Source organism: Chroicocephalus ridibundus, chromosome 11 (genome assembly GCF_963924245.1).
Source record: "Chroicocephalus ridibundus chromosome 11, bChrRid1.1, whole genome shotgun sequence".
Classification (NCBI taxonomy): Eukaryota; Metazoa; Chordata; class Aves; order Charadriiformes; family Laridae; genus Chroicocephalus; species Chroicocephalus ridibundus.
In genome coordinates, this window is record NC_086294.1 from 17,962,242 (window position 1) to 17,985,529 (window position 23,288).

Genomic DNA, 23,288 nt, shown 5'->3' on the forward strand with positions numbered 1-23,288 from the left:
CTAGGTAAAATCCAGCGAGTGGAAATTTCCCATGCTGTTCTTACAGATAGGAGCTTACAAGCAGTGCAGGAACTGTTTTCTTATGTCACAAAACACTTGGACAACATTCAAATGTGGGCACATCAAATACTTCTTTTTAATTCACAAATTTTGTAAGAAAAACTATCTGCTAAGAGATGTCAGAATTCTAGTTCTTAGTGGAAAAAAAGTGTCTGCAGAAATAGTAATCAGCCTAAATATTTACATTTGTATAAATTATTGCATGTAAGGTATTCTGAAAAGGTAAATAATGGTTTTGGCAATCCAGCTGCTCGGACTGGCTACCAAATTCAGGAAGGTTATTTTCTTGCCATTTCAGTTCACCCAGTGCCCTCTGCATGCAGATCTAAATGGATATACCATTAATAACGAAGTGTTGGCACTGTCGTACCTAGAGTTACCAGTTTCAACATGGAGCATATGCCTCCTAAGAGACACCGAGGTCACCTTTGTCCCTGCAGGGAGATCCTTCACCACAGCCCTGCAGCACAGAGTGACAGCCGAGCAAGTGCCACATACCAGGAAAACCATAGAACAGTACTGGAAGCCAAAGAAAACTTACTTGTCACAGCAATGTTGATCTCTCCTGACCTTGGCGTTAGCTCTCCGTCCTGGGGCAGCTGTGACATCCCGGAGGTGCGCAGGGGCTCCAGGCTGAGAGAGCTGTCATTGGCAAAATCGCCAAGTGCTGACCGCCGGCCGGCTGGCTGGCCTCTGCTGAGCCTTTCCATGTCAAAGGCTACGTTATCTGTACATGGCACATTTGGCTGGAAAAACAAGCGATTCCACATTACAATGGTGAATATTCTACGTGTAGCAAACCCGTAAATTGAGTGAAATCACACAACACACTATCAGCCGCTGTGACTGTCCTCACAGGAGAGAAACACACGACTTAGCAAGTTCTATCCGAAGTTGCACCTTCGGTGCACCTTCCAGGGGTGGAGAAAGCAGCAGGAAATGGGATTAAGATTCAAGAAAGGGACTCAAATACGCCTGTGTCATAGCCTGTGCCTGTATGGTTTACTACCATGAGCAATGACGACATGCACCGAATTCTACAGTAACCTCCTCTAAAAATCCAGGTATGTTATTAATTGGAAAAGTAGGTCGCCTACAGTCTATCTGCAACTATTTCTTACAAAATGTGCAAATTTGCAACAAACACAGCTAAAAATGCAGGCATGATTATTTTCACTGGCTTGATGCAAAAATTGCTTTAGACAATATCTTCATATGCTCTTCTCCTTTCTTCCTTACTTCTTTCTTCTGTAAAGGGCATCCCTCCCACCTTATAATTTTTTCCTCATATGGGAAAGATGGAAAAATCCTTTCTGAGGTTTTCACTTCTATCCTTTTGTGAACTGGTCAACAAAAGCAGTTCTCAGGGATCCCATAAGCCACGAGCTGTTTGAGGAAAGCTTGCTGGCCTCTACTAGGGCATGGCATTTAATGTGCAAACAAATTTAAGACTGTCTGTGGGAGACCACAACAGGAACAACAGATTTACAGAGTAAATTTAACAAAGAAGGGGTGAAAAAAGTTGAGAAAATGGAACATTAGGGAGAACCTAGCAGACTTCCAGTAGATAAGAAATTGTTATATATGGAAATATAACAATATATTCTCAACGACCAACTAGGGAAAGGACAACAACAACAAATCAGCTTTATCAGCAGCAAAGAAATTGGTAAAAAACCCCAAATCCTTTCTGAGTAGGGTACTGGAACACCCTTCTCCCTTTCTCCCCTACAGTTATTCCTCCTGTTCCAGGCCTCAGGCATGGAAGGAAGAAGAGCTCACAACAGTGCAACTTACCACAATTCCCAGTGCCTTCAAAATGTTCAGTTTACACATTGGACACGTACAGTGCTCACTAAGCCATGGATCCACACAGGCTTTGTGGAAAACATGCCTAGAAGAAGAGACAAGGCACATTAGAATTGTTTGCAAATTATTTTTTTATACAATGAGAACTACTTTAACAAACATTTAAATAGTTTCTTAACTAAGCCAGGAGACCAAATTTTTTAATTGCCAGTATTCTGTGCTGATGGCAATAAGAAAAAAAAGAAAAAAGAAAAGAAAGCCTCTTGCTTGTTGTTGCCACCCTTTACTAAGAGTTCCATCAGGCAGAAACAGTTAAAAGGAAGATTATCCCTCCCTTCTCCCCCCTTTATTGTGGATATGGGCAGAATAACTAGCGTTACAAGGTCTCTACCATAACCTTGTGTAAAGTATTGTCTCAATTTCTATGTAGAGGCCATAAATTGAGTAGGAAGAGCACCGATCCACCAGCAGTCCATTGTATTCAAAAGTCAGCGCAACCAACCCAAAGACACTTACGTTTGATTTTGAAAGGGCTTTTATAATTATCATTTGTAAGTAAAAAGAACCCTTTTCCTACAATCAGTATTTCTCAATATCAGGAAGGAAAACATGTCCATTATCACATGACGGTCATTAAAAAAAAAAGAATCTTTCAAAGACAAAAAGGCAAATTGGCTTCTACTTGCACAGCAGGGAACTCTGCAACAGAGAATGGTCTGAATTGCCACCTACATTGCATATAAAAATCATAGCCACATACACGAATGTAAATGTAACAGTGTTGGGATTAATATAAACCAATATAACAAGGAAGGACTATGCAGAGACCAAAACAACATACCTAAGTTAAAGGAATTGAAGGAAGTGTACTCTTGGCTTTTCAGAAGGTAAACAACTTTTCATGTTGCATATTCATGGAGCATATTCATGGCAGAAATGGGTATCACTAGGCTTTCTACAGCTTTAGCAAATACTCATAATTACTTAGTCTGAGTAACTGCCTAAGATAAGAAGCCAGATCTTTCACGTCCAGTGGCCCTGACTGCAGAGCAAAAAGCCAGTAAGAGCAGGCACACCCGAATAGGACAGACTGGGGATCACGGCAAAGATCAGCCATTAGAAGGGCTGCTTAGCCAGCAAGGAGCTGTGCTCTGAAACCAGCAGACGAAGGGGCAGGGGCAGAACAAGGAGTTCCTGCCATCTGAGGCATCGGCACGGTCTGTAAGAGGTCATGCATGTCCCCAAGGCAGCATGAAGTTGAGATACTCTCCGTCCTCTCCTCTTGCAGGTTATACTTGCTGCTCCGTGCCTCAGTACGCTCCTCATGGGGTCTGGGATTTTTTGCTCCCTATTCCATGGGATTTTAAAAGCAGAGACCAAAGGAGGCATGTTACCAGATAATTCTCTTTTAAATGTCTGGAGAATGACTGGGAAAAAAAAGCCTCATGTATTTGTTAACAAACATAGAAAGAGACAGTACATAATTCTGTTTTGTCTATGCCGACTAAGACTGATGGAGGGACTACAGTATATCAACATAATCAGGTTCCCATCAGCTACGAGTGTATGTCCCACCCGTACTCACTGAAGATGCGCAGACTTACAGAGTATAATACTGTCAACAGAAGATGGCCAGGGAGCAGGAGGACTTTGCATATCTATATCCCAGATATTGCAGGAATAGAAACTTACAGAACCTCAGCTAGTCACTTTGCTGGACTGTGTCCTTTAGGAATACTGCAGTCATGAAACACAGGCTATGTACAGTGCTTACTGTCCAAGTAATTGCACAAAATACAGACTCGCTTCTATTGTTATTAGGTCTTAATGCATTCCCTTTATTACTCACAAAACTACAGGAAACAACGTTTAGATATCCTGGGTGATCGAAAATGGTTTGACACCTTCTGAAACACACAGAGATGCTATTTTTCTATGTTAGGCAAATCATGGCTTTTAGTTGCTTATGTTTCCTTTTAAGTCTCTGAAGGTTGTTTTTGGAGTAGGACAAACCTGAAAATCTAATATTTTGGGAAACGGCAGACATCAAGACTCCACCGAAGTATGAAAACAGCTTTAATATATCGTTATCGGCTAATCAGTGCTGTAGAAGCACTCAGATCAAGTGAAGCAGGCGACCGATACGGATGCCAACATGCATCTGCTAAATATTATGACTTATTTTAAAGAGTCATTAGCAGTTTGATATAGTTCAAATGCACCAGAACAGCTCAACTATTTTTGTGACCTCTTAATTCCTTGCTTTTAGTTCCTAAACCTTCAAGGATGTTTATTAATGTCTTTCAAAAACAAAGTGCAGTTCTCCAAAAGTTAGTTATTGATTTAGATTGGCATGGCTCTGCCTACTACTTAAGCAGTTTATCTACTCCTTAAAAAGCTTGCCGATACCATCATCGTGGCTCAGGCTCTGTCTGGGTTTCTCTGCTTGCAACAGTTAAAAAGCAGTAATAGAGCAATGAAGATAACAAACACATTTATTACTTTAAAAACTCATTCTGACAAAGGAAGCCCATGCATTTTCTGCTATCCTAAGCCTTCTCCATATTTCTGTCACTTGTTTTCCAAGAGCATGAACGTGAAGAGTTCCTAGCAAGTTGCTCTAGGTCACGGGGGCTGATGATGCTCCCCCAGGAGCCACACGCCGCAGAGTCAAGTGTGACACAGCTTTTTCTGCTTCTCCAGCCTAGGGGCCGGAGGCGGCACGGCCGGCAGCACCGGAGGAGTCTCCCCTGCAGGCATAACTCCAAACAGGTGACCTGCAGGTATTTTTCCACTCTGTCAGCACACCCAAGCCAGTTGCCCTCTAGCTTGTAATAAACACCGTTAATGCCAACTCTGTTGTACGATACATCTTCTTTGCAGCATTTCACAGGAAAAAAAAAAGTGAATTAGAGATCTCTTTTAGTGGTGTAATGCCTCTGGATTCACATGTCACACAAAGAGAAGGGTTTGAACGAGTTTACGAGTGCTATTTCCCAAGAGCTCACTAGACTTCCCTGCTCTCACCTCAGCATCCCACCAAAGGGACCTGATCTTTGGCTACTTGCTGGAGGCAGCTGCTCCCCTCACCCTGGGCTACCAACCTCCCAGCCGGGCCAGCAAGCAGCACAGGGGTCCCTCCTGCCCCGCTGCAGGCAGCCCATTACAGCAGCACTGCCGAGGAGGGGTGTCTGGCCTGCTGCGGCGGGGAGGAAGGGGCCGCATCTCCCCTCCCAGCAGACAACGCCAGGGGAGAGCAGCCTCGGTGCTCTCCACAAATACCTCGTATTGCCGAGGGAAAAGAGGGACTGTCCTCGCAAGCAGGGAGCAGAGAAAACGGGGATGGTGCAGAGGCATTGCAGTAAGTGGAAAAGATGGCATCGAGACACTGTGTTAGTTTTCTCTTAAAAAAAAAAAAAGAAAGAAAAGAATCTATTTGCAGCAGCACAGAATCAAACTGATGGAAATCTGGCTTAGTTGCTTTTGTCACTTTCCCCCCTTTTTGCCCAATACAGGAAATATTAAGAATTTGACTCAAAAGCCGTTTATTTTAACATATTCACTACTTTAATTCCCTTCCTACCTTGTAAATTTCTTCCTTCCCCGGCCATCTCTCTGCCCTTTCCAAAGTCACTCTGTGCTTTTCTCTAACCCATCGCTTTGCTCTCCCCTTCCCGTATCTCTCACTAGTCCTTCACACTACCCCCTCCTGATCACTTTTCACCCAGTTCCCCTTCATCCCCTGACGCAGCAGTGTGATGGTAAAGCAAAACTATGCGAACAAAGAAAACCATACAAGAGATTTGCCTTTTGCTATAATCCTTCTGACATTTGCTTACAATACTTATTTTTAATTTACTTAATGATATTCATAGAAGACAGAGATGTTCCTCAGGCTGGTAAACCTAACACAGATGACTGCTTTATTCCTCTGTGCACTAAAAGCTACAGGTATGTTCACAGGCTGCTGGTACCAAACATATTTCTCTCTCTGAAGCACAAAATGAATGATAGAAATTCAACTGCACTGTATGTAATCATTTTCACTTTAGTTTTTCTAAATTGGCCACAGTTTCCCACCTGCCACAAAACTTTACATCACAAATATGGTGTTTCATTACAGAATTTTAGGTGCAACTTGTGCAGCTGCTGGTAGGCTTTGCCTGCTGTGTGCCTGCCCAAACCAGAGTCCTCTCTGCTGAGGCACGGAGTGACAGACCCTACTTAACTGCAGAGAACAACTGCGGTACCAAAGGGAAATGCTACTTTTAAATTGATGAAAACAGCAAAGATGTCATATGTCAGTGTTTCCTACTGCCTAATGATTATAGTTTCTCAACGGGCACAGTAAGAAAAACTTCTAGCCTTTCATTTGCTTCCTCTAAGTCAAGCCATTTTCTCTATGGTTTTCTTGCAATTTATTTTCTCATCTGACTTAGACACTCTCTTGTGAGGCTTTTTGTGTGTGTGTTGACTTTTTTTTTTTTAACTAACTTTGCATGTTGCACTAAAATGAGACGTTGAAGTATCAGGAAGTAGAAAGGGATAAAACCTCCAAAACAAGATTTGGGGAGAAGCATCTCAGATGCTGAAGACTGAAAAGTCTCACATGCAATCTGAAGTTTACTGGGGTCACCTCTGCAGGGAGTAGTCGGCCCTTCATCTACAAATATAAAAGTGTCTTGTGGAAAGTATTCATCTCAATGTTTCTGTCTAGCCAAGATGGCTTTGCACTCAACTCAAAGCTCAACTGCAGCAGATGAAACGCGAGATTTAAAGAAGAGAAGTAGAAAGTGAACATAAAAGTTGTCATACAGCCTTCGGCAGGAATGTAATCTGAGCCTTCACTGACCTTATATTCTTGTGAAAAAAAGAACAGAAGAGGATCTACACAAGAGTCTCAATACCTCCTTTACACGGGAGATCACAGTGGGGGAGGCTGTGCTGAGGCGGCAGCCGGGTGCACCTTCATCCAGCTCCCTGAGAGCAGGGAGCTCCCTGTCCACAGGACAAGGGCTCACAAGCAGTGGCTGAAGGAAATGGCCTTGCAAACAATTTTTTTTTTTTCTTCAATTAACCCCCCCCCAAAAAAAACCCCACTGATCATCTTGGTTAAATGGTCTGATCACATCTACTGATACTAACATTACATCCATTGCTTGGATAGTGGCAGGTGTTTAACTAGGGAAGTTGACTTTTAGTCCCAATTTCGCATTCTCCTTGGTGGTAGAAGATGCTTTCCTACCAGATGAAGACTAATTCTCTCTTCATCAGCAAGGACCTCCCTCTGACCTCTGTTCAGTATCAAACAGAAAGGCACAGTGGAGCGGGACTTGTGACCCTCCGTTCCACACCCTTGAGCCTCACAGTACTACCCTGAACTACACAAGTGAAGCTTTCTTAAGAGGCAATTTCATAAAAAAAATAATCAACTTAGTGATTCAAAACTGGTGTGCAGTTTCCAGGAGTTCCTCCTCTAATTTCCAAATAATCTTCTACATAACAAATTAAAGACTAGAGCTTAATTCACATATGAAAGCTTTACTGGAGATTACAATGTAGGATATAAATCACAGGAATCTTTGCTTAACACTTGGGAGTACGTTTTTATGGGCAAGAGGACATCATCTTTCAGTAAAAACGACCAAATTACAGAGAGGAAATGCACACACATCCACCTGATCACAAGCCCTCAAATCTTTACAGATCTGAGACCAAGCTGTTCTATTCCCTAATACATTAATGAAAGTTTCTAAACGAACATTTGTAGCGTATATCAGCAACAACACTGAGAATCTAAACCGGTTCACTGTTTCCCACAGTCCAAGAGGTAAAGAACACAGCGAAAAGTAAACTGAATTAAACTTCTGGCCTTAGAAGTAGAATGTACACGTATTTTGATCAATAAGATATAAAATAATACAATTTTCCTTTTATAATGATAGAAATTCATTATGCATTAGAAGAAAAATATTCCAGGTATTCAGAGCAGCCTGCAGGATGATTTAGAAGACCAATAATGAGCTCTTATGTGCTGCTGCATGACTGAAGCTTGACTCCAGCACCATGACTTTGTTGCTTTGAGAGTACCATGCAGAACACTATTTATATACCAAGCACAGGTCAAATTACTGGATCTTAGCTGCATGTATACCATGTAACTTACATGTATTTTTTGTCTGGAGATAACAAGAAAGCTTTGCATTTCAGAATACAAGGGAAATATGTCCTCCGTAATGCTTAAGGCTACCGAAATTTACCGGTTCATCAAAACCAATCACCAGGTGGAAAAAGCACTTAAAAAGCATCTCTCAAAAAGCAAATACCCCGAAACAACTCAAGAAAGGAAGCGAAATGGAAATAAACCGAAAACCTGTAGATGTCAAGAGAATGGCCTAAAAGGAAGAGGAAGTTGTTGCATTATAAGCACCAACGCAGAATTATCCAGCAAGCACGACTCTTCAGGCACAAGCCAAACAGACACGGCACTGGAGAGACCAAAGACAGAGGACAGCAGAGCGGCTGACTGATGTCAGAGGAGGTATGAAGGTTGGAAAGACTGCATTCCCATTTCCTACACTGTTTCAGAAACCAGCAGCCGATGTTGAACATCTGCTGCGCAGAATGCCGCAGCTGTACCTGGATCACTGTACTCGAGCTTTTGGTGTCCACCCACTGCTCAGTCCTTAAATCTGCACCCCCGCCTCCCCTCCGTGCAATCTTAATAGCTCTACTGCTGATATGCCCAAACTGCCCGAGATCTGAATTTTTTGTTTAATCTCTACTGTTGTAACAGTGCCAGCACCCACCTTCACACCTTCTGGTATCATAGCCTAAAATAAAGTGGCTGGTATTAGGACTGGAAACATCTAGTAAATGTGTCTGTAAATCACAATGCACATATTCCATGAAATGAAGCAAAGGAGCACAAAGAAAGAATAGTTTCCAAACAAAGGAACTTTACTAGCTTACTTGCATGGTAAAATGCGAACAACATCATTCTGCTTGTAACTCTCAATGCAGACAGCACAATGATCAAAGTCTGGGTCTGTTTCCTAAAATGAACAGAATGAAAATTCAAGTTAAGAGTTGAGGCTATGACAAATGTAAAAGTAGTTGTGACTAGTACATGAACTGCGTTGTGCTCAGTGGCTGTTACTACGAAGATACAAAACCAACGACTGGGTGGTTATATTCCAACATGACTTGAGAGAAGCATCTCATACATACAAAACTCTCCCCTCATTTGGAGCTGGTAACTGACCACTTCAAACATAAGCTAAAGCCTAAGATGATTCTAGTATTTGTATGAATCACTATAAAATACAGAGGATTTACTTCGGCTTTGAGCTAAAACTTCCGTTTTATTCAGGGGTGTTTTTTGGTAGGATAAGAATTCTGGGATTCCCTTTTATATAGCCAGCACTAACCATTTTTACTTATTTCAGAGTAGGCACATATTTTTGTCTGCTTACTTGCAGAACTGTCATCTTTCTCACGCAGACATGAAGATGAGGATCACTGACTGGCTCCTCTCCTTCCTCTGTATTCCAGAAGTTATGATTTTTTTTAATTTATTTTTAAACACGAGAATTTCAAATTTCCACTGAAAAAGGGCTGACTTCGTTTGGCTGTAAATACGGAATCAGCAATATATATTTAAAACGTTTGGGCCTGTAACACAAAAGAGCCTCTGCCTTCTTTTAGTTCAAGTTCATTATTCTCTTCAATGCCAGCAAGCTACTAGCAAGACACCGAGACAGGGAGCACAGCAAGAGAACAGCCACCCCCCGTCCAGCACCAGTCAGTGCTGCATGCGGAGAATCCCGATGGGCTGCTCTGATGAAGGACGGGTTTTCTCCCGCCCTCTGTTCACCTGTGTGTGCATCTCATGCTGTCACAGAATCATTTAGGTTAGAAAAGACCTTTAAGATCATTGTGTCCAACCATCAACCTACCACTGCCAAAAACACCACTAAACCACATCCCTCGGCACCACGTCTGCACGTCCTTTAAATACCTCCAGGGATGGCCATTCCACCACTTCCCTGGGCAGCCTGTTCCAAGGCTTGACAGCCCTTTTGGTCAAGAAATTTTTCCTAATATCCATCCTAAACCTGCCCTGGCGCAACTTGAGGCCGTTCCCTCTTGTCCTGTTGCCTGTTCCTTCGGAGAAGAGGCCGACCCCCCTTGGATACACCCTCCTTTCAGGGAGCTGTAGGGAGCGAGAAGGTCTCCCCTCGGCCTCCTTCTCTCCAGGCTGGACACCCCCAGCTCCCTCAGCCGCTCCTCACCAGACTTGTGCTCCAGACCCCTCACCAGCTCCGTTGCCCTTCTCTGGACCCGCTCGAGCGCCTCAGTGTCTGTCTTGTAGTGAGGGGCCCAAAACTGTCTGTACCATGACCTCCATGTCACTTGCCAGTTTTGAATTTATATCATCAAGACAACGGCATCTTTTAATATGGAAAAGTTCTTGTTATCTGTATGTACTCCCATACCCACTCGACAGATTTAGTGCAGTAGGCTGTCTTGAAATAAAGCTACATAGGGAGGGAGAAAGAGCAAAAAGACATTTTTTTTTCTGCCTTTTCTCTGGAAGCAAATTTTTCCATCACTTCCCAATCTTCCAGTGCTGACAGTGTTGATCAGAAAGATAAAAAAGAATCACACAAAAAAGGCCCAAAGAAATAATCTTGTCTTAAAAATCAAATCACAGCCAGAATTCTCTTGCCTTTTACAAATTAAAGAGCAAAAGTTAAGCAAGATTAAGTGACTATTTTTTCCTTTCAGAATCAAAGACAAAGCAGTACTGCTCATGAAAGTGGAAAAAGTTTAGGACTTAACAGACCCTACATTTTAGTTTGTATACTGGCAAGAAATATTCTTGGGGTAACATTTACTACCTTTAACGAAATGCCTGCTTATACTCCCCTTCAGATTACTCGATGTTCATAAGAGATTGTCCTTTATGACCTGTCTTTTAAATTTATTTATACTTTACACAACTTACATACGGAACGATTCTAAGCTTACTGAATTCCACATAAACAATGCCAGCCCTATGTACTCTTACCAACAACCCCCCCCCAGCCAGCTAGCACACAAAACCACTCTCGGTCACAGCTGCCAGATGGAGGGCAAGTAGTATTTAAGCAAGAAAAACTTATTTGAAACTTACAGCATACATTAATACTAAATGTTACACAAAATACTGTGCCACAGGACAAAGTAAGCCTCCAACAAGGAAGGCAAGGTCATAAACCAGAAGCAGAAAGGAAAAACTGCGATTGTTTCCCCCGGCAAAAATTAAACATCATGCTCTAGTTTACCATGTTGAAATCTTATTATTATACCTTATCACCCTTCTTTACTGTCCTGGTTGTCAATTTACCAATGGCTTTCTTGGCAGCATCTCCAAGACGACGCTAATAAAGTGACAAAGAAAAGAACACAAATTAACCCTGATAATCAAGCTTCATTACTTTATAATGACTTATTTGGGCTCAATACTAGCATTGCAATACACGCTGTGGCAGTAGGCCAACACATAAGACAAAAAGCGTACACAGCAAAGCCTGCAGTTAGAGATTTGTCAGGAAAAAAAAAAATGAACCCGACAGTTGAGCCCACAAATGCACTCGATAAGCATGGGCATAAACCTCGTGGGCTGTGTAGAAGTCCACAGAAGTGATCCAATGTTTGTGTGACAAAAACCTAACCGAACCCAGCCTGCAGGATAAAAGCTGAAGCACCATGCCTTCCCAATGGTTTCTGTTATGTTCTGTTCATATTGCTTTTTATTCAGTGTGCCGTGATACAACACCTTCTTCTCTTCTTAAGCGTGAATTATTACTACTCCCCCCCTGCTCCCCAAGCGGGCTGATCTTATTCTGTGATTCAAGAGATCCTCTCAGCGTAACCTAGTTTCTCTCTTGCTATTACTTGAAACCACCAGGATCTCACAAAAAAAAAAAAAATGGGTCATGAAATCTAAATAAGCCAATACAGACTTAAATAAAGCTGAAATGAAAACTGGTTCGAAGACGAACCTCAACCTCAATGCATAGGCCAAGCTATTTTTTGCTGTTTATGCCGTTTTTATGACCACCACTATTGGGTGGAAGGAGCCATTTCTGCAGCGCAAGTGCCAATTCCTACTGCAGTTCCCAGTTCCCAGCCAAGGAAGAACAGCTGTTTGCCAGCTGGTCCATGGGATCCCAGAGACGGGGCACCCAGTGGAACAAAGCGCATGTCTTCTTGTTTCAGGAACCTGAGCCATCAGATTTGGTTTACACTGACTGGAAAAGGGAAGTTCGTGTATTTCATCTTCCACCTCCATCTTGTACTAAGTGCTCTGCCTTTGAAAGGGACAGGCTTTACAAAAGCACTTTTTTTTTTTGTGGTTTCCATAGAAGAACAGCTCTTATTTATATTTTTCAGAGCATGGATTTGAAAAAAAATAATCAAATACTCAGTCCCAGCTACTGAAGTATACCCACATAGGAAATGCAGCACCAGACAGAGCTGGGATGGGAAAATTACATGCTTCCTGAAGTCATAAATCTCATCCTAACTTCAACATGTAAGAAATTGGTTGATTTAAGCAAATCCAATTTACAAGTCCTGGAAAAAGCATATTGGCCTGAGTACTTAATGACACAGAACACACTGATACACCACTGGAGCAGATAATCATTGCACAACCAGAAGTGTGATTACTAAGAGAGGAACAAGGCTGAAAAGGCATTTAACTTAAATGCTCAACGCTACCAACTAAGTAATTGTGGGTAGTAATTATAATTAGTTGTACTGCATAGGATTGCATATGCGCTACAAGAAATAGTAAAATAGATTATTTTCTATGGGAAGCATAATATTTCAGCAAAACTCTTCCAAAATGTATACACGTTCTCTTATGTAAATAAATTTGCCAAACAATAACTTTCATCTCTTCCACTTAAGAGATCCATCTCTTCCATTTTCTACTTTTAACAAATACTTTTTTTTTTTTCTGTGAACATCAGAAATGCTCAGGATTTGCTATTTTGCTAGGTTAGGGCAGAGCCATACAGCATATGCTTGCTTTTAAAAGCCAGGACTGTCTCGATGGAAAAGGCAACCACCACATGCGAAAGAGTTTCATACCTCTGGCGGAAGTGTGCAAGACTAGTGATGTGAAATACCAGTATCTACTCGCACTATCTACAAAACGCAGCATGTTTTTGATTTAAAAAAAAAAAAAGTGTGCCTCGACATAACTTAAAAACAAGATCATAGCCTAAAACAAGTTATTTCATCACTAACAGTACAGCCTTCTCTCTGTGAAAGCTCTCAAAGCTTTTTAAAAATAAGCTGTAGCTGTCGCCACCTTCTTATTAAAGTTTAATAAGCTCAGCTTTTTAAACCATATAAAATTTTCATCAAGTTTGTCCTGACCTTTGTAAAAATCTAAAGAAAGAAAAAGGGTCATGAGAGCCCTTTCCCCATGGAGCGACTGTTTTGAAACACGGACATTTGGAAGAAGCCTAGAACCACGTAGGGGATGCAGGAGACACAATTTCGTATTCCACAGACATTCATTGACTAACAGTTATATTTAAACTTTCACCATCCCAAGGGACCACACTAAGTACCAGTTACAGCGTGGTCATTTAAGAATGACATCCTTAGGAAAATCTACAGGATGCCCACGGGACCTGCAGCATCAGATGCTATTTATAGAAAATAAAAAGGAAATCCTTTGTCACAACTGAGGTTTTATAAGTTCGCATTTGTTTTAGGTTTGACAAAACACCAAAGCACTGCCTTACAGTGAGCTTCTGTGTACGAGTTGTAATTCGGGGGATAAGGGGGGACGGTGACTAGAGTCCAGCAGCTTTGTAAGGCTGCCTTGAGAGAGATACAAAGGCAAAGAGGGCACAGCACATTTCCTGAGGTTTACTGACCCTTCTCAATAAAAGCCAAGGCACACTACGGAGGCGGTGGGTCATTAAGTCCACACTAGTAAAACATTTACTTCTAAAGTCATCAACTCATATTTGAGTTGATGACTTGATTTAGCCAAGATCTCCGAGTGTGGCCATACTTAATTCCATCCTTCAACAAATTAAGAGTTGAAAGAAAAGGTAAGAAAGGCATATTGAACAAAATTTTACTTAAAATATATGACCAGGAGAATTAGACATTCCATACCAAGTGTGATCTTGAATAAAGTCGAAAGTTAACACATATCACTAAGCAGCTCTATACCTTAGTTTTCTTACCCTAACATTCACGACAGATTATAGTTTGGAAATAGCTTTATACAACTTCTGAATTACCTTAACTATTGCCGAAGCAATCCTTAAGAAGAGGGATAGAATTCGTAACATTGGTTCTGTGTTCTCCTGCACTACAGGAGTTCATTCACGATTTAACTTTCCTTCCCATCCCCAATGTACATACAGCATACACATTCAGCCAACACAGATTCTATCTTTCTGTTGGACTCATCAAAACCCAAATATTTTGCCTCAGTTCTCTTTCCTGTCATGTAACAAGGTCTCGTACTGGTGCTGCTCAGGATGAAAACACTTTGCTATATAAAAATCCTTGTCTAGCAACATGCTCTGCCTCAGGACAAAGAGGTTCTGAACGCTAGTTTGATGGACATTCCTTAAGAAATTATTTGTTCTCTATTGACTACTGCATACAGAAATATCACCTCCAGAACTTGAGAGAAAAAAAAAAGTTCCCTTACCTGATTCCTGTCACGTGCACTTGTGTACCTGATCTTCTGGATGAAGTAAAATATTAACCATGCTGAAGAAATTATCATCAAAACAATGAATGATATTGACACAAAGACTAGAGAGCCCCGACTGAAGTTTTTTGGAGGAACACGGGACCCCACTGCTATTGCCATCAGGACAGAGATATTCTTTTCCAAGTAATTCAGGATCTCCTTAACCTTTGATTCTGTAATCATGACAGCAACAATGTCTCCAGTTCCTATAAAAAGAGAAAAATCGTAATTTTACATTTAAAATTAACACGGAGTGCTGCTCACAAGATTTTTCCAAATGCAAAGCCATTTGACAACTGAAGAGATTTTAATCTCAGCTACCTACGGCACATGGAACACACTACTGGGCACTCGACTCACGGCGTGTCCTTCAAACCCAGATTTTCAAATTAGGGCATTCGCATGCAAACTGTCTGCAGCTCCACACACAGCAGGAGATCTCTACCCGTGGTTACACAGTACTACCCACAGCGTAATTACTGGGTGCAGTCTGAACTGGCTTTCAGAAGCACATTTGTTCCAGGTTTGAAGCTGTGAATTACCCCAACAGGCAACTCACAGAAAAACATTTAGAAGATGAGTTCAGTGATATTGCTAGTGGTCTTAGCGTACGCGGTGCCGCGTACGAGTTGAGTGAGACAAGTTCCCCTGCGTGGTTATGTGGCTTTCACATGCCACCAAGGTTGCCAGGGGCCTGCAAATCACAATTCTAGCACAGAAGCAGCAAAGCCAGACTTTGACCCACATCGCTTCAGACAGAAGTGAAAGTAAAGCGCACAAGTCTGGCTGCAAAGCAGAAGAGAAATTAAAAAAACCAACCAAAACTCGGCAGAAGTTTGACTGCTGATTTTATCACCCATACAAAGACATGGCTGATAAGATCGCAAAGAGGCTGTCAGCTTCATCAGCTCCGTTTTGAACATGTAGCCCATCTGTTTTTTGTAGTATCTTGCCTCTAGACTACCTCCTGTCCCAAACGGAAAACTATTGGTACAAGGATAATAAGAGAAACAAACCACAAGACTTGCTGAAAAAGAACAAAATCACCTGCTGAGCAGAGAGAGCACCTATGTTTTAAAAGCAGAGGCCCCATAAAAAAGAGGATCTTAAACTCAGGGCAATTCTGATCTAAGTTCAAAGAAAGCAGTTTACAGGAAAACCAAAGTCAGAAAGAAAAAAAGCCTTATGAGTGCCATTCTTATTCATCCAGATCTATTTGCTTCCTATACTAAAACCCCTTTCAAGACCTATTTTCAAAATGCTTGCAAAGTCTGCTCATCTGTTTGCTCCATCTGCCTGCTCCAATTCACATTCCCTCAGAGAGGACATTCTGGATTTAGAGTGGATTTAAGTTACAGAGCAGCTAGCGTGACAGTGAAGAGAGAACATGAGGTCCTATTTTAACACAAGGAATTTCTTCAAAGTCTTTTAATCAAAATCTGATTTTTAAGAAGTTACTGTATCCACAAAATGGCATAGAAGACCCAAGAGAGCAGCGTCTTTGAAACCCAAGGCACAATAAGCCAGGGCAACAGAACCAAACAGCTGCGTAAGTTACCAACATGGGGGCTTTAACACTGTTACACAACTCCAAAGTTCTCTCATTACTCTTTCCGTTCACCATGCCAAACTAACTTTTACAGTCACTACCCTCAGTTTTCAGAGCAAGTTCCCTAACACTGGCGTTGCGGACTGTGCTGACAGAACTACTCAGAAGAAACAAAGCTGATAATCTCAGAAATTAAGATTTGCACAATAATTTAAAAAACATTCCACAGCCCCAAAATCGTTTTCCCCAAGAAATTTCAACTTTTCTTTCTTCAAAATTGAAATGCTAAAGACATTCATGCCTTGTCTAAGTAGGTCCAAGTAGGAAAAGAATGTTCAGTGTTTCCTTCTGAATGAGTATTTTTGAAACAAGTGTCACAGTAACTCAAAAGCTTTGAACTGAAACCAAAACCCGACACAACTCATGGATACAACTTATTTAATCACTAGTATACCACAGGTTCACAGAAGGTCCACTTTAGTCCAGGGACACTTCAATTCAAGACGTACTGAATTTGGTTTCACACAAACCAATCGAAATATTTAACAGGCAGCAAAGCTCAGAAACAAGAGTAAAAATCTACCACTTGCTTTATTTTAAGAGGAAATCTACTCAGATTCCTATTTGCCCAGCTGGGAAGAGAGTCCTTGCCCAGACTTGCAGCATTTAATCACAGGACGGGAGCCACCTTTCCTGCAAGATTCCGTATGGAGATGCAGCACGTGCTCCTGCAACCCCAAAACCTGCAAGATCAATCAAGAGCAGGTAATTCAAACTGCCTGATATTCTCCCAACTTCTGTTCTTCATACCTAGTTCGGATAGTGAAGAAAGGCAGGGAAGGGTACGGGGCGACTGTATTCCCCAGAGCACGTGTTCTTCTAAACTTCCCTAGTAGGTATTTATTTGCACCGAGGAATTATGCTAGTATCAAAATATCAGTCAGAAGCTCTCAACGTAGCATTCCGACATGATTTACAGTTATCTGCAAAGCAAAGCTGACTAAGATCTTCCGATACTCGCCCAGTTCTGTCTGAATCAAAAGCTGAAGCCTCCACCTATTCCCTGCTGCCCGGGGAATGGGACAAAGCTGACAATCTGTCACGCGTTTTATATAAAGCCCAGCACAAAGGGAACCTCTGGCATCACTGCAAAGTGATTTGCATTCCAAATGACTCAACCGGGAACAGCCAGAGTGCTACTGCTGCTTCTGACCCTGCGAGAGCCAAGGAGAACTGCAGAAAAGAAAAATAAATTGTGCCTGTTTAACATACTGAAGCTCAGTGGAAACTGGGACTTGGTTCATCCGTATTTTTGTCAGGGGCATCACCCTAAATAATTTTAGCAAGAGCTCCCTGCTTGAGAACAATTGGGGGCAGGATGAGAACACTGACTCGTTTATTTTAAGCACCTTGAAACCTTGCATTTCTGAAACTTAAGCAGGAAAAAAATCTTCAGGTGAACACAGAAGAGACTAACAGTGTTTGTACAAGTTAGAATACGGTCTTCCTATATAATCTTATGAAAAGCAGTACTCTCCTCAGCCAGGAACACGGTGTCCAGAGAAAAGAAGCTGAAGTGCAAACTAAACCCAATGAACCACACACTCAACCACAGATGACAAGCTAGGACAGACGGTACGCATAAGATAAATATTGACGCCTGTAAATATAAATCATTTAATTGCTATCATCCAAGCCCAGACAGATCTTTCTAGCTTGCAATTTTACCATATGCATGTTTAATTAGGATAGTTATACAACTCTATGCATGAAAAGAGAGGAAGATGCGATTAATCATTAAATCTGTGTACTATTACATTGGGAGAGGAGAAGAGAGGAGGTCTTAAAAGCTGATAAGACACTAAAAATAAGATGGGAAAAACAGCAACACCCAGAAGTTTCCTGTAGAGCTAAGGAAACTGCTTTGGTCTCTCACTAATCTATCCATATCTCCTAGCAATTCTAAAAGAGCACATTTAGAAAGTCAATAGAAAGTCATCTCAAAGAAAAATTATTGGTCTCATCACAAGTGAATAATTGTTTCCCTTAGTGTCTGTTTTGTTGACTCTTGTCTACCAAATGTTTGTCTGAAGCTCAAAATACAGATGACTATGGCCAGGATACCAAGCTTAAGACAGGCATGGTTCAAAAGGCAGACTTCGGACACCTTCTATCCATCCACCATCCCTTGGAGGATGCAGGGAATGGCAGCCTGGCAAAATGCAACTGCCAAACAGATGATTTATTTATTTTTCTCCTGGGCTTGTGAACAGCCCAAGAAGCTGTTTGGTCAGTACTGGGTGAGAAGGACAGGTGAGACAATTCGTCCTGGGCATCTGAGCAATCTGGCACCGAACTGCTGCTACTGCTGCAATGCTTCAACCACCTTCTCGTGGGTGGGGAGGACAAACCCTGAGATCCCATCTCAAGCCCGGCAAATGCCGGACCACCTGCAAGAGGCACTGAACTATTTTGTTTTGAAGTAACAAGGTTTGCAAAGAATTGAGAATTAAATCAGATACTCCTAACAAAGGTTAGCATTTTTCCAATGGCTGATATTTTCAGCTAAAGTCCTTGCAATTTCCTAAGTCTTTAATAGTGCTGGTCAACGCTGCAGACACAGCACAAAGCAGATAGACTGCACTCATCTCACACTTGTGAAAGAATATCGTTCTCTCTTTAAATAGCAGATAATGTTTAATTGTAACTGAATCCTTTCCTGACTTCATTCTGAAAAACCTAAATGCACATTTATCTGAATAATTCTGCAGGTGCAAATATTAGAATATCCTTTAAAAAAGCAAACAAAATCGCCACCTTCTTAATAAGAGTAAAGCACAGTACAGACAGCCACTTGTAGCCTGGATTCAGGGCGTGATTCAGACATTGAAATGCCACTGCCTATTTGACTGCAACAATCAGAACATCATTATGATAATGTAATTGGAAATAAAACTGCCCATCTTCACGAACCAGACTTCCCCGTTCTTCTTCTAAAATCCTGTAACTGTATGCTAAGCATTTCTGAACATGTTATATCAGAAATAAAAATACAGCAACACACACTATTCAGTGCCCAGGAAAGGGATCAGTCCGATTACTGTGAGTGACAGATTTCTTCAAACAATATTAAGTAACAGTGAAACCACCGTAACAGAACGAGAGCCCACAAAACGCCAACAAAGAAAAGTGCAAACGAAGTGCTATGAAGTTTCGAGAGACCAGTCACAAGCTCTGTGAAAACACCAGAAGGTATCTGAGTTGCAAGGGAGCAGAAGCAAGAATTACCCCTTAAGGGGGTAAGTAAGTAAGTAAAAGTAAGGGATTTATTTAGGTACAGAGGATATAATCCATGGAAGCCAGAAGGTGAGGGAAAGGGAAAAGGCATGCTGAGCTGTATGCAGAGCTGCACTGCTAGAAAAAGCGGGCTCAGGGAGCACAGATTTTAAATATAAATTCCATAGTACTCAACAACATTGGAGAAAAAGACACAAATTATTCAGATACCTTAAATGTTTTAGTCTGATACAAACCAGAAAAACTCTTTGTGAAGAATAAGTCTTACATTCTAAAACAGGATTTTGGAAAAGCAGGCACCAAGAGGAAGAGCCTTGGCATATCTTCAGAGTGATTAAAACCAGTCTAGCTGCACATATTTTTATTTTGATCTAATCAGAAAGTAAACAAGAGCACATCCAAGCTGTCAACATGAGTGCAATCTCAAGAGTAAAATATGTTGTTTGAGATGTCCCAAATCAAATACTTCTGAAAACAGAAAAAAACTGTAATATTTGTCAATTATTTAGTTCTAAGCAAGCCACGAATCTAATGCCAAGAATATACATAAATTTCAAAATGAGAATGGATAGCATTTTAAAACATTTTTCTTCCTGTTGCCTTTATAACATTGAAGATGTTGAATTCTTGTCTGTATGTAAACATTTACTTTAGGATGCCTATTTTATGTGGTGTCAGACACGAGAAGAAATGTTATAACACTGCCTGAGGAAATGGTAAAGGACAGCAGTATATTAAACTGTTACCCAGAAGTTTGGCTCTCACAGGATGCATCAGTTACACACAACCAGCAGACGACTAGCTATCCCAAAACATTCAGCAGATACTTGCAGAAATCACATCCCTTTGCTACACAACCTTATGCAAAACAAGCTGGTGAAGGAAAAAAAAAAAATCTCTTCTGAGGCTAAAACTTCAATTCTGACTGTCTACTGAAGAGGACAAGGAAGCAGATATTCAGGTTCAGTGAGGGCCAGGCTTCTGTAAAGTGTAACTGAATACAGTCAACCTATGTCTGAAGAACTCTCAAAACTCTCCTTTGATTGCAGCAAAAAGAGCTTCAACAGATTTTACTCTGCCAGGCTACGAAAGGGCACTGCACTATACCCTCTAAATACGCCTACGTACACTTTAGTTAATTTTGAAGTGTACCACGCGTTGCTGTACTGCTAATAGACATGTGGTGGACGCTCACAAAGTTCTGCTCCTTTAAGAGAAAACAGGCATATGATTGAGGCATATGATTAGAAGACCAGAAACAGCAAGAGTAGCTTTCCAAAGCTGGGTGTGACACAATTAACTTCCAAACAAATACTAAAGCCTCATCAGATTTTTGCTGTGCTAGCCTGTAGCACATTAAATTAATAAGTCCATAGGTTATAAATAATAATCTCCTAAGTAGGAATGATCATTTCAATGCCCGCCCTCTTTCATTAAACTAGAAATGATGCTTCAGTATAATGTTCTCGACATATTTTATATCAGTTTTACAACCTACTATGACCAAGAGTGCCTAAAATGAGGGCTAAATAGCAAAATCAGTTGAGGAAACTGTTGGGCCATATTTAGATTACAACCGCTGCCACTTTATTTCATAACCCAGTTGCTCCATTCTGACACTCACGGAGATGTTTCTTAAGGAGAAATCTGCATAAGATCAAAACAGGTAGTCACAGCTAAATCCTCCTGCTTCATTCACAAGTCCAAATCATGCCGACACATGGAGGATGGTGGAGCTGCGCCCCTGGATTTCCTCAAGCTTGACAAGGTCCAGCTGTCTCTGCTACACCCAGCGTACCCCACTCAGGAAAACCAACACTTAAGTGTCTCAAAGATACAACACAGCCTTAACACGTAGAAGAGAGACGTTAGACTTCGGCTTCACTGCAGATCATTTCCTCTCCACCAACCTCACCCAGAGAGCTCCTTTTTATCTTCGATCGTTAAGCCATATGACACTAAGCACTGTTAGAAGAATTAAGATCCTTTTATTAAAGCTACAAGATGCACCCACCTCTTCTTTAGCCTCCCACGAGTTCCTGAATCTGCCCGATCTTGATTTTTGAAAGCAAAAATACCCTTCTTCAACAGTTCTGATGGGCACCAGGAGAAGAGATCTGTGGCTGGGCTGAGAAGGGGGGAGCACCAGAAGGGAGAACTTATACATCCCTGGAACCAGAGCTGTAGCAGAGTTCACTTAAAATGGAAGGGACACTTGGTTTGGGGGTTGGTTTGGTTGTTTTCCCCTCACTTTTGACTGCCTTGACCATTCTACTGACATCGCATATTCCCTCTCTGTAGAATGACTTTTATCTTCTGGGAATTATATTTATGTATATTTTTTAATACACGTGACCTTTTGGGTTCTTTGCACTAGGGAAAAGCAAAGCCTAGATAAGGGAAAGGCAGATAGATGTTGCAATGATTTTACAGACATTTCACACAACGTTTTTCTCTTTCAGCAATACTTCTTTACATCTACTCACACTACAATTTTTTTGAAAAGGAAATGGACATTCTGCTTAAATAATGCCGTAAGACTAAAAAACTTTGTACAAAGGAATTTATCACTTTAGCACCCCCTTTCCACAATCTGTGCACAGATTTTTATTTTATTTATTCACATAGTTTTACAAGGCATTTAACTACTTATTATGGTGAGCAAACTGCATTTGCCATTCTATTTAATGAGTACTTTTATTGTTAAGGTATTAGTATGCTAACAAAGTAGATCAAATTTTATACTGAAACCTCGAGCAAATGCAAATTAATAAAAAGCAGAAGGGTCACATTAAGTTTTGACTAGGGAAATGGTGTAATCCTAACTCGTGACCCACTACTGAAAAAAGGTTACTCATGTCATAATTTCATGTATTTCTGAAATACGTGTTCCTATCTTCTGAAGATATTTCTGCTTATTTGAAAACAACCTTCCTTCACGTAACTTCTGAACAATGTCCAAAACCTGTTACCTTAAATCTGGATTTAACACCCCATTCCTGATTACAGGGTCACACTCTTGATTAATCAATAATATCAATGTATGTGACCTTACTGGTCCGTTCATCTATTAAAGCACACTTGGATTTCGACAACTAAAAGTCTCTGTGATCTTGCATTCTGTAATGTGACCAGGTGCTAGTAGGTGGCTCCCATTTTGCTATTTTTGGATAGCAGTTCATGTTCCCACTAATGGAAGTTGGAGCTAAAAAACCCAGGGATTTCTCACCAGGGTAGCTTGTGACACTCACGTATTTTCTTCTCTCTACAAACAACTCCATACCGATTCATCAATCTGGGCAGTCATTCCAAACACATTTAGCAAAACCTGAAAGAGAAATGGCAAGAAAGCCTTGCCCAAGGACACCACAAAATATTTTTAGAGCTTCATAAACAGCATATTCATAGATTAACATCATAAATTTGATACCACCAAATCCATAGATTTTGGGAATTTACTCTGCTGCTGGAGCTCAGACTTTGGATAAGAAAGAGAATGTAATTACTTACAGTCACTAACAGTCCCGTGGGCCTTTTCACAGTCACAGAACTAATTACCCTTTCAGGTGGCTAAGGAAAAATGAGCCTAACTGCTCTTATTTCAGTTGTGGACGAGGCACATACCACGCAGAAACACTGGTAAGAAGCCCTGCAAAGCGCTGAGGCTACGTTAGCTTTTTAAAGGGGTTTCCCTGGCTTATCTTGAAGAGATACATTCTTCCTTATGGTCCAGAATCTGTGCTTCAAACACATTCCTCTCCACATCTTGTAAAGCGTCAGACACCTCCA

General features: G+C 41.2%; 1 protein-coding gene across 4 annotated transcripts in view; it reads right to left on the reverse strand.

Annotated features, from left to right (window-relative positions):
* The window catches only part of RNF130 (ring finger protein 130), a 55,781-nt gene that overhangs the window by 16,577 nt on the left and 15,916 nt on the right, over positions 1 to 23,288 (reverse strand). For 3 of the 4 annotated variants that reach the window (XM_063348857.1, XM_063348856.1, XM_063348859.1), the window contains exons 3-7: positions 14,609 to 14,859; positions 11,223 to 11,294; positions 8,842 to 8,924; positions 1,858 to 1,954; positions 602 to 806 (exon numbers count right to left, since the gene is read on the reverse strand). In XM_063348857.1, coding sequence (XP_063204927.1) covers positions 602 to 806; positions 1,858 to 1,954; positions 8,842 to 8,924; positions 11,223 to 11,294; positions 14,609 to 14,859 — 708 coding nt within the window. The remainder of the gene's footprint in view (positions 1 to 601; positions 807 to 1,857; positions 1,955 to 8,841; positions 8,925 to 11,222; positions 11,295 to 14,608; positions 14,860 to 23,288) is intronic. The other variant, XM_063348858.1, reaches the window with a different exon arrangement.